Raw genomic sequence first — 23234 nt, 5'->3', positions numbered from 1 at the left:
GAACATTGTCGTATCATATCACGCCCTATAATTCGTCGGCCGTATAAAATGACTGTTTCGGTCGTTTATGTAATCTGAATATAGTGCTATCAAAAGATATCCGATTTACTGTTTGATTTCGAAGGTACATGTATATGTATGATAACCTGACAGTTTTTTTTAGAGGATTGATAACATACTGTTTATATAGGTTACAAGATTTGACTATGCAGTATGGACTATGATTGATATTTGACATAAACTCCACACTTGCATAACTTTGTAGATTTAACAGTGTCTGCGATTGACATTTGACAGCGACTATACGCCTCTCCATTATTCCACTGTCAGCATTTTACACTAAGCCGATTTCTAAGTCACCCCGCTTAGTGCCTCGGTGTATTGATTTTGTATTGTTTACCATCGCTATTGGGCATTTAATAGATTTTACGTGAAGACCTAGATATCATACGAATATGCTTACTATGAATAGGAATAGGGATCTTTAATTTAATATTGTAAAGGGAGCAATTCAACAATTTCGTTCCATATAATCAAGATGGCTGAAGGTAAGTGAAATCGAAAGTAGGATCACCAACGTAAACAAATGTATTTGATGTACCTGTACACCATTGCACGCTCTCAACTTTAGTACTTCCCACTAAGAAACACAATACGTCTTTAAAATTTTTGACACCAGTTCAATGAACAATATGACATTCTGTTAGAATAAACGACGTTTTCTGTTAAATAACTATAGTTTTCATATATTTTCTTGTGTTACAGTAGTTCTAAGGTCTTCATTTGGCCGCACTATCAAAACGCCAAAGCATTCGTCCTCTGGACGAGCATTGGGACAAGGCACAGTGGACATCAAGCCACCCGGATTAGAGGAACATTATAGGACTAACCTAGAGAAGCTGCTCGGTAAAATGGGAGCACATGTTGAACAGAGTATGATTATAATGGCTAAAATGGAATACAAAGAACTAATGGAACTGGAGAAGAAACTCAAGCAGTCAGATCCAAAAACGGTGGGTGTTTTTATTGAAAACAATTGATAAAGAAGATGGTGATGATGTTGACGCATATAGAACATTGATTTATTTGCTTACTCACATGTACTCTACTTAATAATCATAAACAAACCGTTTTTATGCACAATACATATTGGTATTATAGAGTAGGATTTTCCCCATACATTTTAGTCAGACCCCCCCCCCCCCTACGGAATACTATTCTAGAGTAGGGTTTCTCACATACACTCAGACCCCCCCCCCCCCATCCCCGGAATACTACTCTAGATTGGAAATCTTCTTTGGTTCTCTCCAGAATCAAATCCCTCATCGGATAGGATTTTCCCTCCAGATTGATAACTCGATCAGAATGCACATCGAAGAGGAGTTTTTATTCACACAAATAGCTTATTGATTTTAATAGCTCTGTTTGCAACGTGTGCCTATGGAACTGTCATATATTGTGATCTGGATGTCTTATAATGGATTCACACGGAACACGTGAGATCAACGGTTACCTGGACCTAGACTGGAAACTGACATCAGCCGAACTATACATACAGATCTACAACTGGACAACTACATGTCTCAGAATGCGTGCAAGATAATTTGACAAGCTATTATCATTTTCGATATTCAGATACTTCTATGCAAAACCGAAATTCCTGATGATGGTCCATGGGTCATGGTTTGAACGTTTCAAACGAACTTGAATCAACGCTATACATGCAATAAAGAAGGTTCTTATATAGATTAGGTTCCATACAGAATAGTAAAATATAGTTTGTTTTTTCTTCTTCAAAAGTTAGATAGATGATATAGTAACTTCACAGGGCAAGTGCTTAGAGATGATTTGCTACAAGTCAATGCAAATCATTTTATATGAGTTGTCTTCCCATGCTTAAGATGAGAGAAAAATAAATTTCATCAGATTTTGCCAGGTCACCTATAATTGCCGTTATAGATAATGGTAAACAATCATTTTTTGCACTTTTTCACCAGTCCTTTCATATAAAGACAAAAATACTCCGTGGCAAGTTTGAATAAATTAGAAATCGAAAATATGAAAAGTAAACTGACGTCGATAGAGAGCGGACGGACTTGCATCAGAAAAGCTCTCCTGATTTAGCCTGAAGGAGGTAAGCATGTGACAGAATGGGGTATTACGGAGGGGGAAGCTAGACACAAAACATCATGTATTTCAGCCATAAGAGTTTAAGCTATTGGTAAAAAAGCCACTGGTGCTTAACAGTTGTATTTCAAATAAGTCGAACGAATCTTTGCAGTTCCAGAAAACGTCCGAAAAACGGCCCATTGCATCTAGTCATGTAGATCAAGTATGGGGACCCAAGTTGTTTCATATCATACAGAAATCGAAGGAAACTGTAGTAAAGAATCTATCTGATGACGCCTTGAAGGAACTGAACGCTTTACAACGATCAGCAAAAGCATATACAGAAAAACTCCAGTTGCCCGTAAGTTTAAGATATGTTGAAAAAATTCTTGCATATTGAAATGCATTTTCTACTTTACTATACAGTGTCACAATGAAACCGAGTATGGATTGTATGTTCTTGAACGTTAACCAAGATTATTATTTGATGTAAAATTTTAGCCTGGCTCTCCAAGGGAAGCAAAATTGAAACAAACTCTAAGTGGATCCGTTCTCGTAAAACGCAGACCATCAACTCCTACACCTCACCATCACGGTTTACCGAAAGGAGGTCCGATGAAAGTCATTCATACTGGACACGAAGTTACTATAGCACTGAACAAGGAGAGGACTGCTGCCGCAAATAAACAAGACTTCAGTACTAGCTTTATCAAAGGAACCGGCAATGACAGGTACTCAAGACCTCCATCATCACAAGCATACAAAAGTCAATACCGATCTGGATCCATCTTCATATCGAAAGAGGAGTACGACCGTCTGCACAGAAAAGTCAAACAACAGGAAATGCAAATAGATGAGCTGACGACGAGGTTCGTGAAACTCGTGAAGCTCTTTGAAGAATAGAAATATATATATAAGATAAAGATGAATATACAATTGTAGTTTTTCAGTTGTCATAATGAAAAGGACAAATTGATGTCATGTTCATTAAAGAGAAGAATGACGTTTCCATCATTTAGTTCTTTGTTTCGACTATTTACAGATTAAGTAGTTTCGCCAGCAAGCAATTACTAGCTGGGAACCCTAACATGGCTGACTTAAGCGACAAGAACAGACCGACAAAAATTGGAGAAAAGTTTGGATGTTTGTACGACGAGGAATGGTCTGATGCATACGACGCCTTCCATACACAGCTCAAATACACAGAGGACGAATGTCTGCGGGTTCTTCTCAGAATACTTAGGGTATAATTCTTTAAATGAATAAAACGAGAAACTGACAAGTATGAAAGCAATAAAGCCATATTTTCCATTGATGATTAGAATTCTGATAAATCATCTTTCAACTAAAGTTTTCCATATTAAAATATCATATTGAGCTTTGTTCAGTACATGTAGATGCATCATATTTCTCTACCTTAAAATAGTATGCCTACGACTTCTGCAAAAAGAAATCAGAAGCTCAGCTTTCGGATTTAGCGCAATCAATGGAGAGACATATTCTTAACCTGTCTCCATCCCTCGGCACTTCAATGACAAGCTCGGTAGGCAAACAATCTTTAACTTATGGAAAAAAAAACACCACTGTATGTTTTACAGTAGTGAGACGTATTTATTGTAATTTTATTAGAAATTTAATATGTGAATATTTTCAGACAAATCTGAAGTTGTCTATCGGTTCAGTTGATTTACGACTGGATGAAAGCCTAGGGAAAACATTGAGATCAGTGTGCAGCAGGCATGCCAAAGAATTCAGAAAGGCGGCAGGGATCAAAACCGTTCCTGAGTTACAAGAGGTAAATTGTGGGTAAAGATTTTAGAAAGAATTTATGGCAAATCAATTACAGTGAATTATGAATATAAACAAATTCAATGAAAAATTAAAATAACAAATTGTGATAATAAAAATAATTTAAAAAGACAGTAGAGGTGTAAGTCCTAAACTATAAGAGATACTGTACTTTGCAAAAAGGGTTTAAAAAAAAATAATTCAAAAATGTTCCTGATTTATTAGACCGAAATGTTTATTGTGGTTATAATCCAAATTCATTATCAGGACTGAAATCTATTTGAGAAATATTTATATTTATTAATGTCTTGTAATTTGAAAAAAAAATCCAACATATACATGTATCTATATTGTTTCAATGTATCAGGTATTTTATTTCTTGATAAACGTACTCATCTTAATTTCAATTCCACATATCGACTTGTTTATTCATGTAAAGAACAAAACATCAAATCACAAAATACACTGTAGTATTGTTTGCAAAAAAAAACAAAACAAAAAAACAACAACAAAGCAACAACAAAAACAACAACAAATTTTTTAAAAAAGCAACATCTTTTGGCAAACTAGATTTTATATCTGCACGTGTTATCTATCTTTTTCTGTTCCAAGCAGAGTGGTTGGGGGGGGGGGGGTATTTCAGAAGACTGAACATTTCCAGAACTGTATTGACAAAAATTTCTAGTTTGTTTGCAGTACGAAGGATTTAAAACAATAACAGCCTCGACATTTTCACCTAAATTACAATTGAAGCTATACACAAAATGATTAAAGAATTTAGAAAGTAATAAAGTAGAAAATCTGTTGCTGATTTACAAAATGTTAATTGTAGTAACGATTGAAATAAAATTACCCAACATGTTAATTTCACACTGTAAATATGTTTCAATAATAAACAGCAAACTAAACAAGAGCGAAAGTAAAGCTGTTTTCAATACTGAGGAATAGAAAGGAAGGATTGAAAGAGGCGACAGGGTTGAAGTCTGTTCCAGAATAACAGGAAGTGCTAGTTAAACATTGTAGAGGACATTTAAAGAATCAAAATGTTTTCTTTAATATTAAATCTTCATTTTACCCAATTTTAAATTCATTGAAATAGACAGTTATTTTGATTATTTGTACATGTATATATCAACGTTAATATTGATACATTAGACTCAGTAAAGAAGAAAAAACACCCATACCCGCAAACCAACAAAAATGTACTGGGTAAATAGATAATAAAAAAGTAATTATTCTAAAACCAGTGTTATCGAAGACCAAAGGACAACAAAACTGAAACCGTTGAAATTAGTACCTTGTTAAATATAAGAATCATTGGAGACATTGTTTGAAAAGCATGTACATTGTACATAGTCATTGATTATGAATAACTTTCTGTGGTGTAGGTCTTCAGGGAACAAGTGTTGAGACAAAAACTTCAACTGGAGCCCCGCCAACTTCCTAAACCAATCCTTGCTTATGGTGACGTTTGTATAGAGCTGACGTGGTTGATGTGCATTCAAGATCCGCCTATGGTCATCACGTGGGCGACAGAAGGGGAGACAATAAATAGAGACTATTACAAATTATACAAAACCAAGGGGAGCATTGTGAAAATATCAGTCTGGCCTGTGTTGTTCTTGCATAGTAGGGGGCCGATTGTAAGCAAGGGATACGTTTTCCCACACGAACGTAAAATTTAACGCTTCGTCATTTTACGAGAAACAAAAAAAACCTCAAGTAAAGTAGGGTTACATAGTGCCTAGATAAAATGGACGAATTTCACTCTCTACCATGAATAATTGACTAAAGTTCTGTGTTTTCATTGCGGTACTTTTATAATGACACCAAGTTAAGGATCATAGATATGGCTTGTGAGATTTTATTGAAAACGGCTAAGATGTGTATAAGATATTTGTAAGAATTTCTTCTTCTTCAGTTTTTGAAATTTACATGAAATGATATACATGTACCTCGAGTCTCTTCATAGCAGCATATTGACCGGGGCGTGTTAGCATATCGGCATTTGAATGGGGCGTGTTAGCACACCGGCATATTGAATGGGGCGTGTTAGCATACCGACATATTGAATGGGGCATGTTAGCACACCGGCATATTGAATGGGGCGTGTTAGCGCTCCATGAAATATATGTATGTCGATCTGAAGAGGCTCGAGGCACATATATATCATTTCATATTCTTTCAAAAATTGAAAAGCATTTCTTGAATTTACATTTTGATTGCACTTTATACGCGAGGTAGAGTAGGTCAAGTGTATTCTTAAGAAGTAATTAGTGTATTTTAATTCAAAAGTTGAAAATTTGTGAAATATTAACCTTCAGTTTCAGTAATAATGTTAAGGGTAAACGGAGTGACTGTGAATATATCAATATACATAACCGGTGATCTCAGTTTTGAAATATTGTTAATACATGAACTTACAACACTTGGATATGCTGTTTTAATTCATATAGCATGGGTCATGATGTAGTTCAATAAGTTTTCACGTAAAATCAAAACTTACCAAGTTTCCATGCCTCCTTCCGCAAATAAACCCAGTGTAAGAAATGCTGAACACGCTTTATAAATTCTATAAAAGAGCCGACACCTGTTCTCGTTTAGATGTAGAAACATAGAATTATATACATATTGTAGTGAATCATCGATATGATTTGTTGCACGCAAGATTGTGCACTCGCACTTGTCAAAAAACACAGGGTATTTGATGTGTTTCTATTGTTTTAGTGTTTGAGACCAAAGATGTGCTAGATGCCAAAATTCTACAGGTACTTCCAAAAGTGACTATGTTGTTTATAAAATGTTATACGTCCGGTCATTATGTCATGTGATATCTTATTATTGATATGTACAAGAGGTGTAGCACTATCAGTAACACATTCCAAAAAACCCACCCCAGTATAATACAAATCTAGACCTTTGAATGTTGCATAATAGGGAAATACTGTCGGTGTGAAATGGTGATATTCCACTAGACAAGGGACTGTAATGACAGTACTGTACATGGTATTAATCTATCAATTGTTTTGTTATACATGTATAATATATTTACTTGAGTTAACACTTTATATCTAATGCCGTCCTATTTGGGTGACTCTTTTTGGTCAACCTCACCCATTTCACAAATAAAATTGCATGTGTCTGCTGGAGCCTTCAATTTCATCCTAAAACTTGTTGTCAGAACAATCTGTCGGATTAGAGGAACATTAGTGATCATTGACTTCTGATGTTACTCGTTCGTACAGTTACATATACATATGTATATGCCACTTGCATCTTGCCTCTTATATCATGCCCTTTTTAACGATATTCTGAAAGTTTATTACTATTTTCGTGCTCCATATAAACTTGATTTTAATCATTGAATTGAACTCCTGAATAAATTTTTGAAAATGATTTTTGTTTTTATACTTTTAATTACAATCCAAGTTTCCCAAGCTCAATAAAGATTTAGTATTTACACATTGCATGAAAACTTGCATTCAAAATATTTTTTTTTTATTTTAAAATACACGAGGGTATGAAGTGCACCGCTTCACGCCGGCGTACTTTAGAAATCTCGTTAGCGTTTCATTGAAAGCATGCCGGTGTGATGCGTTGCATTTCATACCCTCATGTATTTTCAAGACTGAAATTAATTTTTTGTATTTACATTCTATTTTCATTTCTGTTGGAATTCCCAGCTGTTAAAATACAGATGTACTATATCTGTCAAGATTCATACGCGCATAGTTCACAACTGCAGCGCATTCATGAGGAAATAGGTTTCATTATAATTTTTAAAGATACCAAAGGTAAAAACCTTGGAAATGTAAATATAAAGGTGTAATTAGATATGCGTGTCCCTGTCTAATGCCTTGAAGTAGACACAAAGAATAGCAAACAGGACTGGAAACACTTTCACGCTGATAACGGTTAATTCAGGTGTAGGCTACATGCACTTTCGTTCCTTTGCAAATGCAATATTGAACAATTAAACTCCACGATAAGGGAAACCTTGTCATAAAGTGATTAGCTAAGTGTTGTTATGATGTAATGGAGTCGTTATTTTTCAGTTGTTGTAGGTCCCTTGATATTCTTCACTCAAACTGAGAAGTCACCATCTGCATACACTGCACACATGTTTGACTCTCACGGCGTAGTAGTGAGGGCCCGCCTGCCGTGACACCGGATCTCCGTTTGTTAAGGTCACATCCTAAAGACCCGCGACTCTCAGTCTAATTACAGAACATTTGGAGAATCCACTACCTGGTTGAGCATCACTGAAGAGATATTATTTGTCGAAATGCGCATCTGGTGCATCAAAATTGGTACCGTATAAGTTTTACATTATGACCCCTGGGTCGAGGCCTCTGCTGGTGGACTGTTAGTCCCCGAAGGTCTCTACAGCCCAGTAGCTAAGTACTTCGTTACTAGCTTGAAAATACGGATGTATATTTAATTGCTGTTATAAAATTTAGAAATTCATTTAAAAATTAATGATTATCTCCCTCACGCATAGCTCTTATCCTTGTACGAATTTGACTCCACTTTTTGGCACACTGTTTTCCCCTATAATAGCTCTAAAACTTCATTGTTATTTCGGATTTCAAACATTTCGGTTGAGCATCACTGAAGAGACATTATTTGTCGAAATGCGCATCTGGTGCATCAAAATTGGTACCGTATAAGGTTTACATTCTAATGTCTAAGGTTTGACATGCACAAGGTACGAGTGAGACTCTCCAATATTATGTAGAAAGAAATGACGTTTTCCAAACAGGAGCGTATAAAGTCGGATTTTTCTCTCCATAATCTTTTCCCGATAATTAACTCCAGCAGTATTTCACCCGGAAAATTACTATTTAGTAGAATTTCCCCTACGGAAAGTTGACAGTAGAGGAAGGTCGACTGGGGGGTAAAGTAGAGGAATGTCACAGCATGATTCTCACTGATTAAATATTCAATACACATGTCGTACATCATTTCCTTTTCATTTTACACGCATATATCTGCAGTGTAGTATATGTTAACACTAGATTTGTGAAACAGATACATACTGCAGTTACAACAACCAACAATGTGCACCAGTATTACATACCAGCAATGAAAGATCGTAATTGAAAACGTTGTAATTCGGTCTTTTAAAAAAATCGACGAGAGGATTGATATAGTGCATGATATGGAAATAACTCTAATAGAAATAAACAAGTATATATATTCCCTTTAAAGAGCCTCTCGGTCTGTTGTATCGCTGTTGCTATGACAATCCCGTGAAACCAAAACAGGAAGTAGATCGTGACAAGTGCAGGTAAGTGTTTACATCTATAGTCGATCGTGCTCAGAACATTTCATCAATACAAAGTTACAATTATGGCATAACATTACATGTAATTGATTTTACATTTATAATTTTGAACGAAATATTTATGAAAATACTTCTATTATCTCCATTATTCTTTAAAATTCAAATTGCTATTACTGTACACATAATTGGCATTAGGCAATTCCACTATGTTTTTGATTTGTCAAGAGAAACAGGTTCTTGTTGAAGTATGGCTGACAGATACCGTCATTTAAAGAAAGTCATCGAATGCATTGATAGAAGAGAATATTACGAGCAAAACTTCAGCGATTCCGATGTAGAAACTGCAAAACGAGAACTCTCGGCTATTTGTCAGGCAGTGCCCGCCATTTCCTCAGATATGCAGGTACAATCATTGTCGGTGTGTTATTCACATCGGTTTTTATGTTTATATTCTTGCATAAATCGCTACTAAATATATTTTGATTTTGTTTTATTTTTTTTTAGAGAGATTTAATCAAATTTCTAGACTTAGTAGGATCAAGAAAAATTCAAGAAATAAGTAAATACAAGCAACAATACGATTACCTCTCCCGTTATAACGCAGTCATCACGGAGTATGAAAAGCATACCAAACCGAACCTCTCAGCATCAGATGTACACGTACGTAACATATACTCCTAGAAAGTATTCATGTTTGATTGTTTGAAATAATATGGTGTTTATATATCTCAACTGATTCGATATGCAAGAGCTTGTTCTGGGTATAGTCAGTTTTTAAATCGAGGTAAGCTACTGACAAACAAGTTGATGGTACAGGGATTTCAACAGTCTCGATTGAAGTCAGCATTTCGCAAATTCTATGGTCGTTATAACGATCTAGTTCGTCAATACAACCTCGCATTGGGTCAAATGCTGTCTGACGTGTTTCATACCGATTGTTAAGCCGTTCTTGGCACACTGATTTTGACTGCGGATAACTCCGTTTACCTGATCAGGATATGGGGCTCACGGCGGGTGTGACCGGTCAACAGGGGATGCTTACTCCTCCTAGGCACCTGATCCCACCTCTGGTGTGTCCAAGGGTCCGTGTTTGCCCAACTATCTATTTTGTATTGCTTGTAGGAGTTATGAGATTGATCACTGTTCGTTATCTTCACCTTGCATGTACGCATATGTAATTATTATAGACCAGCCTTGCACAACTTCAAAATAATTGTAGTGTACATGTACTTGTAAGCTGACCTTGTCCTGGGATTGAAATAAAGACATAACAATATGTTTACCTATAAAAGTTTTATTCATTGTACTTAGTGCTTTTAAAACAACACCCCTCCTCATTGTGGCTGTTGTTGGTCTTGACAACTAGGCAATGAGTAAAATTTTGAAGTTTTACATTAAAATGTTACTATGAAAATTCTGTATATTGACACCCACATTGTATAGGCCAAATTACACCATTGCCTAATGTTATATCATAAAATCAAGCAACTGCAGATTTTCTCATTTCTGATTACGACAATGAAACGATTTGCAATAAATCCCAAACATTAATCATTAAAATGTCAATTTTCAATTCAACAAAAACCACATGACTATGATTCAGGTGAGCGGCAATCAAAGTTTTTAATATATATGTGACAAAATTGTCACCAAATAATTCAATACATACAATATTGTCAATTCAAATCATTCAATTCATAGGAACCAGGCGCGCATTCTTCTTGTTCTCAGTATTTAAAGTTTTACTTATCTGGCTCCAAGTTGCCAATACATTCTTTTCAAACACACTACATTGTGTTTTTATTTTTATATTTACCAAAACCAGCACAGTATCAAAGAATCCAGCTTACCTGAAAAAATGAAAACATTTTGCGCAGTGCATTCTTACAGCTTTTGGGATGGGTGGGGAGGGAATTAAAAATTGTCTCAACTTTTTTCAAACCTTTCTGTCGAAATTAGGCATTGCTACTCTATTTGCTAACATTTTCCCGGTAGAATTCCTGTAAAAAAAAAAATCCTCAGAAATAAAATATATTCAAGTCTGGCTAAATTAAAATTAGTTACGTCTATAAATCGTATTATGAAAATACCTGTGATGAGACAATTGTGCATTCATCAATACACAACCAATTTTTAAGACATAAATTTTATTTACGCCTCCTTCATAAAGCATGTTAGCACTTCATGAAAAGTATACCGACATTAAGAGTGGAAAGTTCATACCCTCATGTATTTTTAAAAATGAGACTTGTTTTTATATTTATATTTCATGTTCATTTCTGTCGGAATTCCCAGCCGTTGAAATAGGCGTACTATCTTTAGGAAGATTCATACGCACATTGTTCACATCATCATTGCAATCACGAGGAAATGATTATCATTGTAGTGAGTAAAAATATTGAAGGCAAACACATTGGAAATGTAAATATATATATCATTGCAGGGCTCCCATAAAGCAACACCAACTAGACCAAATGACGAATATGATGGCTCCTCGAAATCAGTGCCTTTGAAAACGAGTGAAAGTAACGAAATGACAATAAAAAACATGGAAATTAGTGAACTTAAAACAAGGTAAGTGGAATTAATCGAGATTGCACCAAGTTTGGGGATTTTTTTCCTTGCTTTTCCTATCGTTTTGAAATAGTATGTTTCCTGTAGCCCCGAAATAGTAAAATCGAATTCATTCTGAATCATCGTCTTTCTGTTTTGAATATCTTGAACATTGATATGGTCTGCGATGATAAGGTCTTCCAAAAGACTATTGGAATTCCCATGGGTACGATATGTTCCCATTATTAGCTGACCTGGTTTTGTATTCTCGCAAGGCAGAATTTATTCAAATGTTTCTACATGTCTTGATAAGAAAACCATTTTTATTTATTTATTTATTTTTTAATTTATTAATTTTTTTTTCACAAATATTGACATAAGACAAAAGCACATTTGTCAATTTTTCAAGAAAACGATTCTTGGTGTTCATCTCGACATTTAGCTATATCGACAACTATTAACAATACTATTTTCATTCGATATATCCAAATGAAATCGAAATGAAAGGCTCTTCAGAGTCTCCCATATCTGCTTCATAATTGAATATTTCATTGAACATGAATGTTAACTGCAAACTAATAACTCAACTTCATGACAAACGGGATTATTCCAGCTTCTCCATCACCTACTTCCCACATTTATGGAGCAATACTCCACTATCACCTGCATGTGGTGTTTATGCCTCTCAGCTGATTAGATACGCAAGAACATGTACTGTGTTTGATAAATTTTTAAATTGAGACTGGATACTGAAAAATATATTGATGTTACAGGAGTTCCAACAATTTCATTTAAAGTCAGTAATTTTCAAATTCTATGGTCGTCATTTTAATTTAATGTGCAAATACAACCTGTCATTGGGTTGTCTGACGTGTTATATACCAATTATCAGACCGTTCTTTAAATACTGTCTGATTTTGTCTACGAATTACTCCGTTTACTTGATCAAGACATGGGACTTATGGCGAGTGTGACCGGTCAACAGGGGATACTTATTCCTCCTAGGCACCTGATCCCACCTCTGGTATATCCAGGGGTTCGTGTTTGCCCAACTCTTAATTTTGTATTCTCTATAGGATCATCATCTTCATTTTTTCATCTAATTAAAAAAGCACATGCTGTATATTTGGACTATAGTCATTTAAGAGGATGTCTAAGTACTTCCTGATATGAAAGGCGAAGATAACGAACAGTGATCAATCTCATAACTCCTGTAAGCAATACAAAATAGTGAGTTAGGCAAACACCGACCCCTGGATATACCAGAGGTATATTTTAATATGATAAAACCGATTAAAAATGCGTGATGTGTTTGAACTTCGTGAAATTTACTCGTAGCTTCTGTTAATACGTTTGATTTTAGGTTTTCAATTACTTTTTGAATAAATACAGTCCCGCGGAGATCCGGGTTAGAATAGGTCCTCAGTACCCATTGCTTGTCGTAAGAGGCGACTAAATGGGACGGTCCTTCGGAACCGAGGTCCTGTGCCACTGCAGGCATGGTACGGTAAAGATCATTCCCTGCTCAAAGGCCTTAAGCACCGAGCATAGGCCTAAATTTTGCAGCCCTTCACCGGCAGTGGTGACGTCTCCACATTAGTGTCAGATTCTCGAGAGGTACGTTAAACAATGTCAATCAATCACTCTGAATAAACACACATTTTCAGACTAAGCAAAGTTGCCGGGGAGAAGTTGAGAGACAACAATCCGTCCATCGCAGATCTTAGTGATATGAACAGGCCCACCAAACTTGCCGAACATTTCAAAGAATTATACGACAACGAGTGGACGAGTGCTTATGAAGCACTACAAAGCAAGTCAGGAATGAAAAGCGAAGAAGAAATAATAAAGAAATTAGGCAAAATGTTAAAGGTGGGGGAAACAACATTGGACAGATTTAATAAAAAGTTTCAATCTTAAAGTAAGAGTATAATGATAAGCGAAGACAATAACGGAAGTTGGTAATAAAGTTACTGATATCGACTGTACATCTAAACTGGACTGTTTTCTTATTTACATGCAGTATATCTGGATATACATTTATATCTTATCGAAAATTTGACGTTTCACAATGCTTACTACATTTATTTTAATACTCCTTTTTCAGATGGCTTACACGTTTTGTCGTAACCAAGGAAGAACTCACAGAAATAAGATACAGGAAACTTTAGTTCATCCTGCGGGCATTCATGTAACATTAAACGTATAACAATTTATTCATGTAACATTAAACGTATAACAATTTATTCCTGTGGGCATTCATGTAACATTAAACGTATAACAATTTATTCATGTAACATTAAACGTATAACAATTTATACATGTAACATTAAACGTATAACAATTTATTCCTGTGGGCATTCATGTAACATTAAACGTATAACAATTTATTCATGTAACATTAAACGTATAACAATTTATTCCTGTAACATTAAACGTATAACAATTTATTCCTGTGGGCATTCATGTAACATTAAACGTATAACAATTTATTCCTGCGGGCATTCATGTAACATTAAACGTATAACAATTTATTCCTGTAACATTAAACGTATAACAATTTATTCATGTAACATTAAACGTATAACAATTTATTCCTGTGGGCATTCATGTAACATTAAACGTATAACAATTTATTCATTGCTTGTGCTAATTTCATCCGTGGGCATTCATGTAACATTAAACGTATAACAATTTATTCATTACATGTGCTAATTTCAAAAATGTTTTGTAATGGTAATTTACAATTGAAACGTTCATATCCTATGTATTTGCGAATTAGCTGAAATTGTGCATATCCACTTGTGAATTTTAGATGTTTTAAAACTGAATATCCGAATGACTGCATTGGTTTACTGATGGGGTTTTAGTAACCACCAAGTCTTATTAACATCATCTGTACCGGCTTATTATTTTGAATTATAAAACATTAACTTCTTATTTTGTAGGCCAATGTGGAACCTAATGTTGAAAAACTATTGCGCCCAAGAGTCCGTCAAATACAACGAGAAACAGGTGTTTACGCCATACCAGCCATTCAAGAGGTAGACAGAAATTTGCATTATGGTCGTTATAACGATCTAGTTTGCCAATACAACCTATCATTAGGTCAAATGCTGTCTGACGTGTTTCATACCGATCATTAGGCCGTTCATGGTACACTGATTTTTACTACAGATAACTCCATTTACCTGATCAGGATATAGGGCTCACGACGAGTATGACCGGTCATCAGGGGATGCTTATTCCTCCTAGGCACCTGATCCCACTTCTGATATGTCCAGGGGTCCGTGTTTGCCCAATTATGTATTTTGTTATGCTTATAGGAGGTATTAGATCGATCGCTGTTCGTTCTCTTCACTTTTGATTATAATTTTCTACCTTTTTTGGATAAAAATGTAAATTGGACAAGGTTAATTAAAATTGATTTGCGTTTGAATTATAGTGCGATGTTTTAATTCATGATTTAAACATTCGATAAGATTGAAAATATTTCCATACATGTTTATACAAGCATCATGTGATATTTGCTTTTTAAAATATCAATTCATATGTAATTCACATACATGTATATTTACAAGTAATCTAATTTGCAGATATTTAGAAACCAACATGAAGATGAAATCAAGAAGAACGAATGGAATGATTCTAAAGAAATAATGACTTATTTAGAAAACTGTGTTCGCATTTGTTGGCTATTTGCTATTCAAGACCCACCCATGGAATTGTTGTGGCCAAAGGAACAAAGTAAAGTGGATGACCACTTGACTGAATTTACCAAGCGGGGAAATGTAATCAGCTTTGTCGTTTGGCCGTCTTTGTACCTTCACGCGAACGGTCCCTTGATGTGCAAGGGTGTTGTTCAACCAGTTTGATAACAGTTACAACAACAATCAAAGCCAGTCATTTGACTGATTATAACTTATCACTGTGATATATTCAGTGACTGTGATATGTACCATATTCAGGATTATTAAGTCTATAATACAGAATATGATTACACATGTATATAACAGAGATGAAAAAGACTAAATTTCCTTTATCCAAGTTTGATTTCTTTAAGTTGGTTTAAGCTTGATCGCATTTATGTTAGCATAACAAAAGGAAACAGTACGCGATGTGAATTATATTTCAGAGCAAGAAAAAGCGATATTTATTTTGTGACATGATGACAAAGTTCAGATTTTGTTCTACCCTTTATACATGTAGTAGTGATATTGAGAAATATCAAAATGCATATGATATTTTATAATCTACATGTATATCTCGCAGGTCAATGTTAAACTCATACATGCTAGTAGAATAACAAATAATTGGAAGTTTGGTCCAACCAAAATATTGTAATTATCCTATGGAATAAAAACGCTAAAGCAAGATTTCTACTATATGTGTCTATACATGTGTGATGGTATTTTCATGTATATATGGGAGACATTCTCCCAGGATAAATATTCCTGCTGTTTAGAATAGGATAATGATGTGATTTCATACAGGGTTCTGTCTTTCAATTCTAATATTTATGTTTCTACAAGCATTCAAATTCTGAAGTTCAACCTTCAGCTATGAGATACAGAAAAAACGCTCACTTTTTGTTTTTTTGCGTTTTGATATTTCTCAATATCATTGTTATAGGGCAGCAACTCGTGTGGGATTTGTCGTATCTGGAGTTGAATGTACTGATTAAGATCTCTATATACAGTTTTAGAAGAAATTTTATCATACATTGTGAGAGCTAACAAGTCGAAAGTTTCTTACAGGTTTACATTCTGAATATGATGCATTAAACTAATATTTCTCTGTGTATCTAACAATTCTCCAGTTCAATAAATGAGTTGTTCATTGATAAAAAAATTTTTTAAAAATAGTTGAATTTAGGTGTTTGTGTGATGGAGAGAACAGACACGGAATAATAATAAAATCTATATACACTGCTTCTTTATCGAGAAATGTTTCGAAAAATATGAAATTGATGAAGATATAAAAGGTTTTTATTCCCAGGTTCAGAAAGTCATTATAGTGAAACACAATGGGCACATAGTTACTGAAAAGTTTCGGTCAGTGTTTATAACTCCGAATTGATGAGGATGTTTTTTTTACCATATTGTATTTCTTTTGAAGTTGTCATGTTATCACAATGTAGTTCCTTTGTTACATGCACATGTGCGTGTATTACAAAACATATTTTGCAGAGTAGTAAATATTCAACACATTAGTTATGTCAGAGATACGAATGTATGTTTATGATGAGACAATTGAGACAACGTTCTACTATAATATAAAGGTTTGTGAAATGACCACAGGAATTCGTCCTCTAAAAGTAGGAGAAAACAAAATTCATACTCTCTGTTTCATTCTGATAATTGCGTGAACTATTCCTATTTGGTAATAATTTGTATTCACCAGATATTCTTTTGTAACCACATTTCTCTACATAAATATGCGTTGTGCTGAACAGTTTGTTATTTTAAATATATAACTGTAGTTACATTGTACCAAAAACGGTATTGTTTTATATCCCGCTCGAGAATTTATGAAAGGTAAAAAGATCAAGGTAAGAATGCGTTTTACGAATGGCATGATGTTATGTCTTCAAGTATATATCAACGATAAAACCCCATTATGCGATTTCATAATGAAGAAAAATAAAGAATTATCATAGTGATATATGCTCAACAGACCTTATACAATTAGTTAAATAACTAAACGGATGTGTTGTGTAGGTGTAGATTTGTGGTTTGATGAATGCTATAATATATCGATTGGTGCCACCAAATGACTATTCAAGTAGAAGAAGGCATGTACGAGTATTTTTTTTCTTGCATCTAAAACTATATCTCTGCATCTTTCTATTGACATGAATAATTGTGTTGATAGTTGTGAAGATCAGATATGCAGCAGTACTCCATTGTAATCAGAGTCTCGTCCATGACTTTGAACCCAATCTACTGATCCAAACGGGGTCCACCGCAGGGGGCCACACTACATTTAAAATGCAACCATGAACGTTTGTGTAGGATTTTCCTGTATAAAAAATGAGGTTGGAAATCAACGTATTCATATTTGATGGAATGTAACGTCTTCATGTTGCGGTTTAAGTTATTTTTCGTTTTGAGAGAACTTTATCAAAATCTTGAGTGATTTTACCTTCGGGAACAAAGAATTTTAAAGGTAGGGAAATTTGTTGAGAGTTACGACCCATAGACCAATGTGTTGAGGTTTAACTTTCCAGCCATAGTACAAAGGAAAGCTGTAATTCTAGTTCTGTATGTGGAAAAAAAAAATCATCAACGTACTTGTAGTTGATTTACCCCAGAACACCTCTAGGGGTCCATAAGTTAATTATTACGATCTCCTCAAAACTTAAAGACATTTGTGATAGAATAGGTAAGTGTTGGCATCTAGTGTTTTCTTGTGGAAAATATTTTAAATAAACTCTATGAGAACAAAATTGCACGGTATTTATCCATTTCAATAGTGTTCTTTTTCTTAACATATTAGCACACCGTGTGCACCACATACATGTATCATTGACATTGGTTCTAAAAACTGAATTATGACTCATTCTAGTGTTGTAAGTTACTTTATTATGAATTTTATTTATTTCGACAGGGGAAATGTTACATTTAAAGTTATTCTAAAGATGTCTGAAAAGTACACTTCTTTGAAGAAAGTCTTTGATAAACTCCATCATGGTAAATATTATGAGAGCGATTTCAGTTCATCGGATGTAGACACGGCCATTCAAGAACTCAAGACAATATGCCAGGTCTTGCCTATTTTGTCCATTGATACACAGGTAAGCTGATCAGATACCCAGTTGTTAGTCCTTCTTACACATTCATGATAAAGGATGTAATGTTCTAAATTCTTTATACTCCCTATCCCGTGGGGATCCAGGTTAGAATAGGTTCTCAGTACCTCCTTGCTTGTCGTAAGAGGCGACTAAATGGGGCGGTCCTTCGGATGAGACCGCAAAAACCGAGATCCCGTGTCACAGCAGGTGTTGCACAATAAAGATCCTTCCCTGCTCAGTGGCCATAAGCGCCGACAATAGGACTAAAGTTTGCAGCCATTCACCGGCAGTGGTGACGTCTCCATATGAGTGAAATATTCTTGAAAGGGACGTTAAACACTTTTCAATTCAATTCAATTTATACCGGTCGACAGAGGATGTTTACTCCTCCTGGCACTTTATCCCACCTCTGGTGTGTCCAGGGGTCCGTGTGTGCCCAACTCTCTATTTTGTATTGTTTGTAGGAGTTATGAGATTGATCACTGTTCGTTATCTTCACCTCTATAGGAGTTATGAGATTGATCACTGTTCGTTATCTTCGCCTCTATAGGAGTTAAGAGATTGATCACTGTTCGTTATCTTCGCCTCTATAGGAGTTATGAGATTGATCACTGTTCGTTATCTTCACCTTTGTAGGAGTTATGAGATTGATCACTGTTCGTTATCTTCACCTCTATAGGAGTTATGAGATTGATCACTGTTCGTTATCTTAACCTTTATAGGAGTTATGAGATTGATCACTGTTCGTTATTTTCACCTGTATAGGAGTTATGAGATTGATCACTGTTCGTTATTTTCACCTTTATAGGAGTTATGACATTGATCACTGTCCGTTATCTTCACCTTTATAGGAGTTATGAGATTGATCACTGTCCGTTATCTTCACCTTTATAGGAGTTATGAGATTGATCATTGCTCGTTATCTTACCTTTATAGGAGTTATGAGATTGATCACTGTTCGTTATTTTCACCTTTATAGGAGTTATGACATTGATCACTGTCCGTTATCTTCACCTTTATAGGAGTTATGAGATTGATCACTGTTCGTTATCTTCACCTTTCATACTCCCTCTCATACATATATGCAGCCGTGGATCTCCAGTAGGCATTCTGTTTTGATATTTCTATCTTATCCTGCACCAGGAGCGTTTTCGTATCAGTACAATTCATTTTGTAGAGAGATATTACAAAGCTTCTGGTCGCTGCTCAGGCTAGACACCTCCAAGAAGTCCTGAAATATAAGGCGGACGGTGAAGAGAAATATCACAATCTTTTGAAGGAGTATCAAAATTTCCTTCAAAGACAAACAACTGTAACTACCTCTCTTGTCGATGTACGTAAACGATTTATAAAGTAGGCACACTTACATGTAGGTTAAAGATGTAACTCAAATATTCTAGGCTTGACTGTAGAAGGTTAGACTGTATATTATATTGTCTTTTATGTTCAAGTCAATTTGAACCATAATCATTATAATGATATCATACTATAATAATTATAATGACAGTATAAATGTGCTAATGCTATTCTTGTTGGGTTTTTTTTTTTACATTTGAATTATGCTTTCCGTTATCATGACTATTTACTTTTTTCATATTTTCATAAAAATCTCAATAAGGTTCCAGCTAAAGAATCAGCGAACTCCGATCATGCGGGATCCAGTGAATATGACGAAACAAGGTAAAATTCACCGTAAATCAAGAGCTGTGGGACGCGTAACTGTTCATAGGCTCAGTGTATACAACCTTTATTCGCTACAGTATTAAAACCTAGCTATGACGTAAAACATGGACACCTAAAGGGTGAATTAAAGCTGTGTGAAAAGGGATTTAAACAAGAAACCATGAAAATAACCAGGAGCGAATTTAAAGCTGTATACTGTATTCAGACAGGTAAAAAGTTTTTCTATCATATTTGCAGTCTAAGCAGTTATATGGTCGAGAAAAAATCGAAAGACAACAGTCCGTCTATTATAGATCTTAGTATCGTAAACAGTCCAACAAAATTGGCCGAGGACTTCAAAGAACTATACAATACAGAGTGGATTGACGCTTTCGAAGCATTAAAGAATAGTGGCCAGATAAGAAACGAAGAAGATATAATAAAGAAATTGAGCACAATGTTAATGGTAAGATTATGACAAAATAACATGTCGAATTATATACATGTAACAAATACCAAACGATTCTCTGAAGAGACCACGGAGCGTGGCGGTTTACAGTCAGTCTCATAGCCAGTGCAACTTTCTGATGTTACTAAGATACTGTAGAAAAATACTCAAGGTATCGGCTCTTAACTAATTAACTTTCTTAATGATATCAGTGAAACTTCATTAATGTAATATTTATTGACAGTTGTATTTGGTTAGCAGATTATTTCTATCATTAACTATCTTATGATCCTTAGCTCAAAAGCACTAGCCAAGTGGACTGCACTCGTTTTTTTGTTGTTGTTGTTTTTTTGTTTTGTTTTTGTTTTTGCTCAAAGCAGGCAAATCAGAACAAGTTTGAGAATAGAAAATGTCATTTATCTGGTAAATGACGAAAAGTATATACAGTACAGGGGGTCATTAAAACCAAGTAAAATTAAGATCATATGCTGCAAATGACTAGATGACCCCCTGTTACTTACATCTATAAAATTAACATCGAGAAAGAGAACATATATACACAAAATAAAAACATCCGATAAGGGGTTTAACATGATGACCCACTATTGCGTACACATATGTAAAAAGACTAGCATAAAAATATTGCCTGCCCACAAAAAAGGATGGGTAGCAACAACAAATCAAGGCCATGAATCCAGGGCAAAATGAATTGGATTAACCCCTTGTCAGTTGTATTTGGTTAGCAGATGATTTCTATCATTAACTACTAAAGGAAAGAGAGCACTATTTACATCACAGACTATTGATACATGTACTATACAATGTTGCTTTAGTATGACTCAAAGTAAGAGCATCTAAACCTTTCACAAAATGGCTGCTGTGAGGAACGATTGCAGAAAATCAACAGATCAGAAGAGAAATTTATGATAAAAGGAATTCAGTGTTTAAACTCGGGCCTTAAAAATAGATTTTACTGTGAATCGCTAAAGAAAATTACAATGTACCAGAGAAGCAGTTTTTTGGCTTTTCTATCAGTGCTTGGAGCGAACTTTTTCTTCTCTAAAATCATCATAGTAAATTGATGAGAAGAGTGGAGGGTTTGTCAAGGATTCTGTGGACACGGAAATGACGTATGTATAACGTATCGTTAATATTTCTTACAGTTAGCATATGAATTATGCCGTGAACAAGCTAGAAAACATAGAGGGAAAATAACAGAGGCACTAGTACATCCATTAAGAGTAGCGGAATCAGCTGTGAGTTTTCTAAATACACGTATCAGTTAAATTACGTTAACAATGACGCATCATTTCAATATTTCATATCATGTAGATTATATTTCATTATCAATGCTCAAAGTTGATCAAATTGATAACATCTTCATATTGATTATCATTAAGTCTATAATCCTTATTTAGGCGGAAGTAGAACCCAGTACAGAGAAGATGCTGCAGCCTACAGCTCGTCAGATACAACAGGACACGGGTGTCTATGCTCTACCCGCCATTCAAGAGGTAAATAGATTTCCTAAACATGTTAGTGTTTCCCTAAAGCAATGGCAGCCTGTATTATCCTATCTAACTGCTAGTTATTGTTGATGTATCTAGTTTTGCGTTTAACAATGATTGTGAATGGTTTTTTTAAAAAGAAACATTTCATGTGATTACATTTAACATAATATATCAATAACAATGAATTGATTTTAATTGTAGATCTTCAAACATACGCATGGCGGGGGTTTAAGAGAAATTGGATGGGATAAATCCAAAGAAATAATGACATACATAGAAAGCTGTGTTCGAATATGTTGGTTATTTTCAATTCAGGATCCGCCCATGAAACTATTTTGGCACGATGAAGGTTCAGAAATGAACGATAATCTGAAAGAGTATAAATATACAGATCATGGAAAGGTGGTCAACTTTACTGTCTGGCCGACGCTGTATTTACACGAGAATGGTACGATGATGTCCAAAGGTGTTGTACAAGCATTTTGACTATTGGCATGTCATGACCGTGGACTGTTTCAATTGCAAGTTTTACAAAACGGTGGCACCGGGAATTGTTACATAAACGCTCATCTGAGGCATTTCAAACAGTAAGGCGTTTGGAATAACAGGCAACTGTTTTGAGATTTTTAAAGATCTTCATATAAAAGAAGCATCACTTTTGAAAAATTCGAAGGCTCTTTTGAAAAATTCGAAGAAAGCATTCGATCCACTTTAGGACAAAATGTGCTTGATGAAGAGCTTCATTGTTTTTGGATTGCAGATCGGAATGGACACCATTTACCGATGTTATTCTTCCATAATAAATACATATGATTATTAGATAGTGTAGATTGTCTTGTACCTTTCTTGAACTATGTCAAAGGAACTGTAGATAACTTACTTTATTGATCATGTGTTATAGTTGTATTTTTGGGTGGCCTGCGTGGCGCTTTGCACGCACATATAGTTCTAGGTTTTAATATAGAGTCGCACTCAAGCATATAATGAAAAGCTCCACCCTTCCTACTTAGCTGTGGGCATTCCTGTCATCCTATCTCAAACTTCAGATTAGTACTGATCTTTTAGAAATAAATGTATAATTAC

At 34.9% G+C, this 23234-nt stretch overlaps 3 protein-coding genes across 3 annotated transcripts; all 3 read left to right on the top strand.

Annotated features, from left to right (window-relative positions):
• The first annotated feature begins 306 nt into the window (after positions 1–306).
• LOC125681716 (uncharacterized) lies at positions 307–7290 on the top strand. Its single transcript, XM_048921902.2, has 8 exons — positions 307–548; positions 769–1013; positions 2282–2470; positions 2611–2978; positions 3152–3353; positions 3536–3652; positions 3764–3904; positions 5286–7290. The coding sequence occupies exons 1-8, from the start codon at positions 539–541 to the stop codon at positions 5580–5582; spliced, it is 1569 nt and encodes a 522-aa protein (XP_048777859.2). The 5' UTR covers positions 307–538; the 3' UTR covers positions 5583–7290.
• Positions 7291–9076: 1786 nt separating this feature from the next.
• Positions 9077–16668, top strand: LOC125678324 (uncharacterized). Its single transcript, XM_048916706.2, has 8 exons — positions 9077–9187; positions 9410–9587; positions 9689–9844; positions 11628–11758; positions 13405–13609; positions 13845–13940; positions 14686–14781; positions 15334–16668. Exons 2-8 carry the CDS (start codon positions 9432–9434, stop codon positions 15610–15612), a joined length of 1119 nt encoding a protein of 372 aa, XP_048772663.2. The 5' UTR covers positions 9077–9187; positions 9410–9431; the 3' UTR covers positions 15613–16668.
• Positions 16669–17445: 777 nt separating this feature from the next.
• On the top strand, positions 17446–23039 carry LOC125678325 (uncharacterized). The gene is made up of 8 exons (XM_048916707.2): positions 17446–17905; positions 18347–18533; positions 19708–19863; positions 20149–20210; positions 20451–20658; positions 21804–21896; positions 22059–22154; positions 22353–23039. Exons 2-8 carry the CDS (start codon positions 18378–18380, stop codon positions 22635–22637), a joined length of 1056 nt encoding a protein of 351 aa, XP_048772664.2. The 5' UTR covers positions 17446–17905; positions 18347–18377; the 3' UTR covers positions 22638–23039.
• Positions 23040–23234: the final 195 nt, after the last annotated feature.

This window comes from Ostrea edulis, chromosome 2 (genome assembly GCF_947568905.1).
Source record: "Ostrea edulis chromosome 2, xbOstEdul1.1, whole genome shotgun sequence".
NCBI classification, from domain to species: domain Eukaryota; kingdom Metazoa; phylum Mollusca; class Bivalvia; order Ostreida; family Ostreidae; genus Ostrea; species Ostrea edulis.
This window is presented reverse-complemented; position numbering and strand designations above follow the sequence as displayed.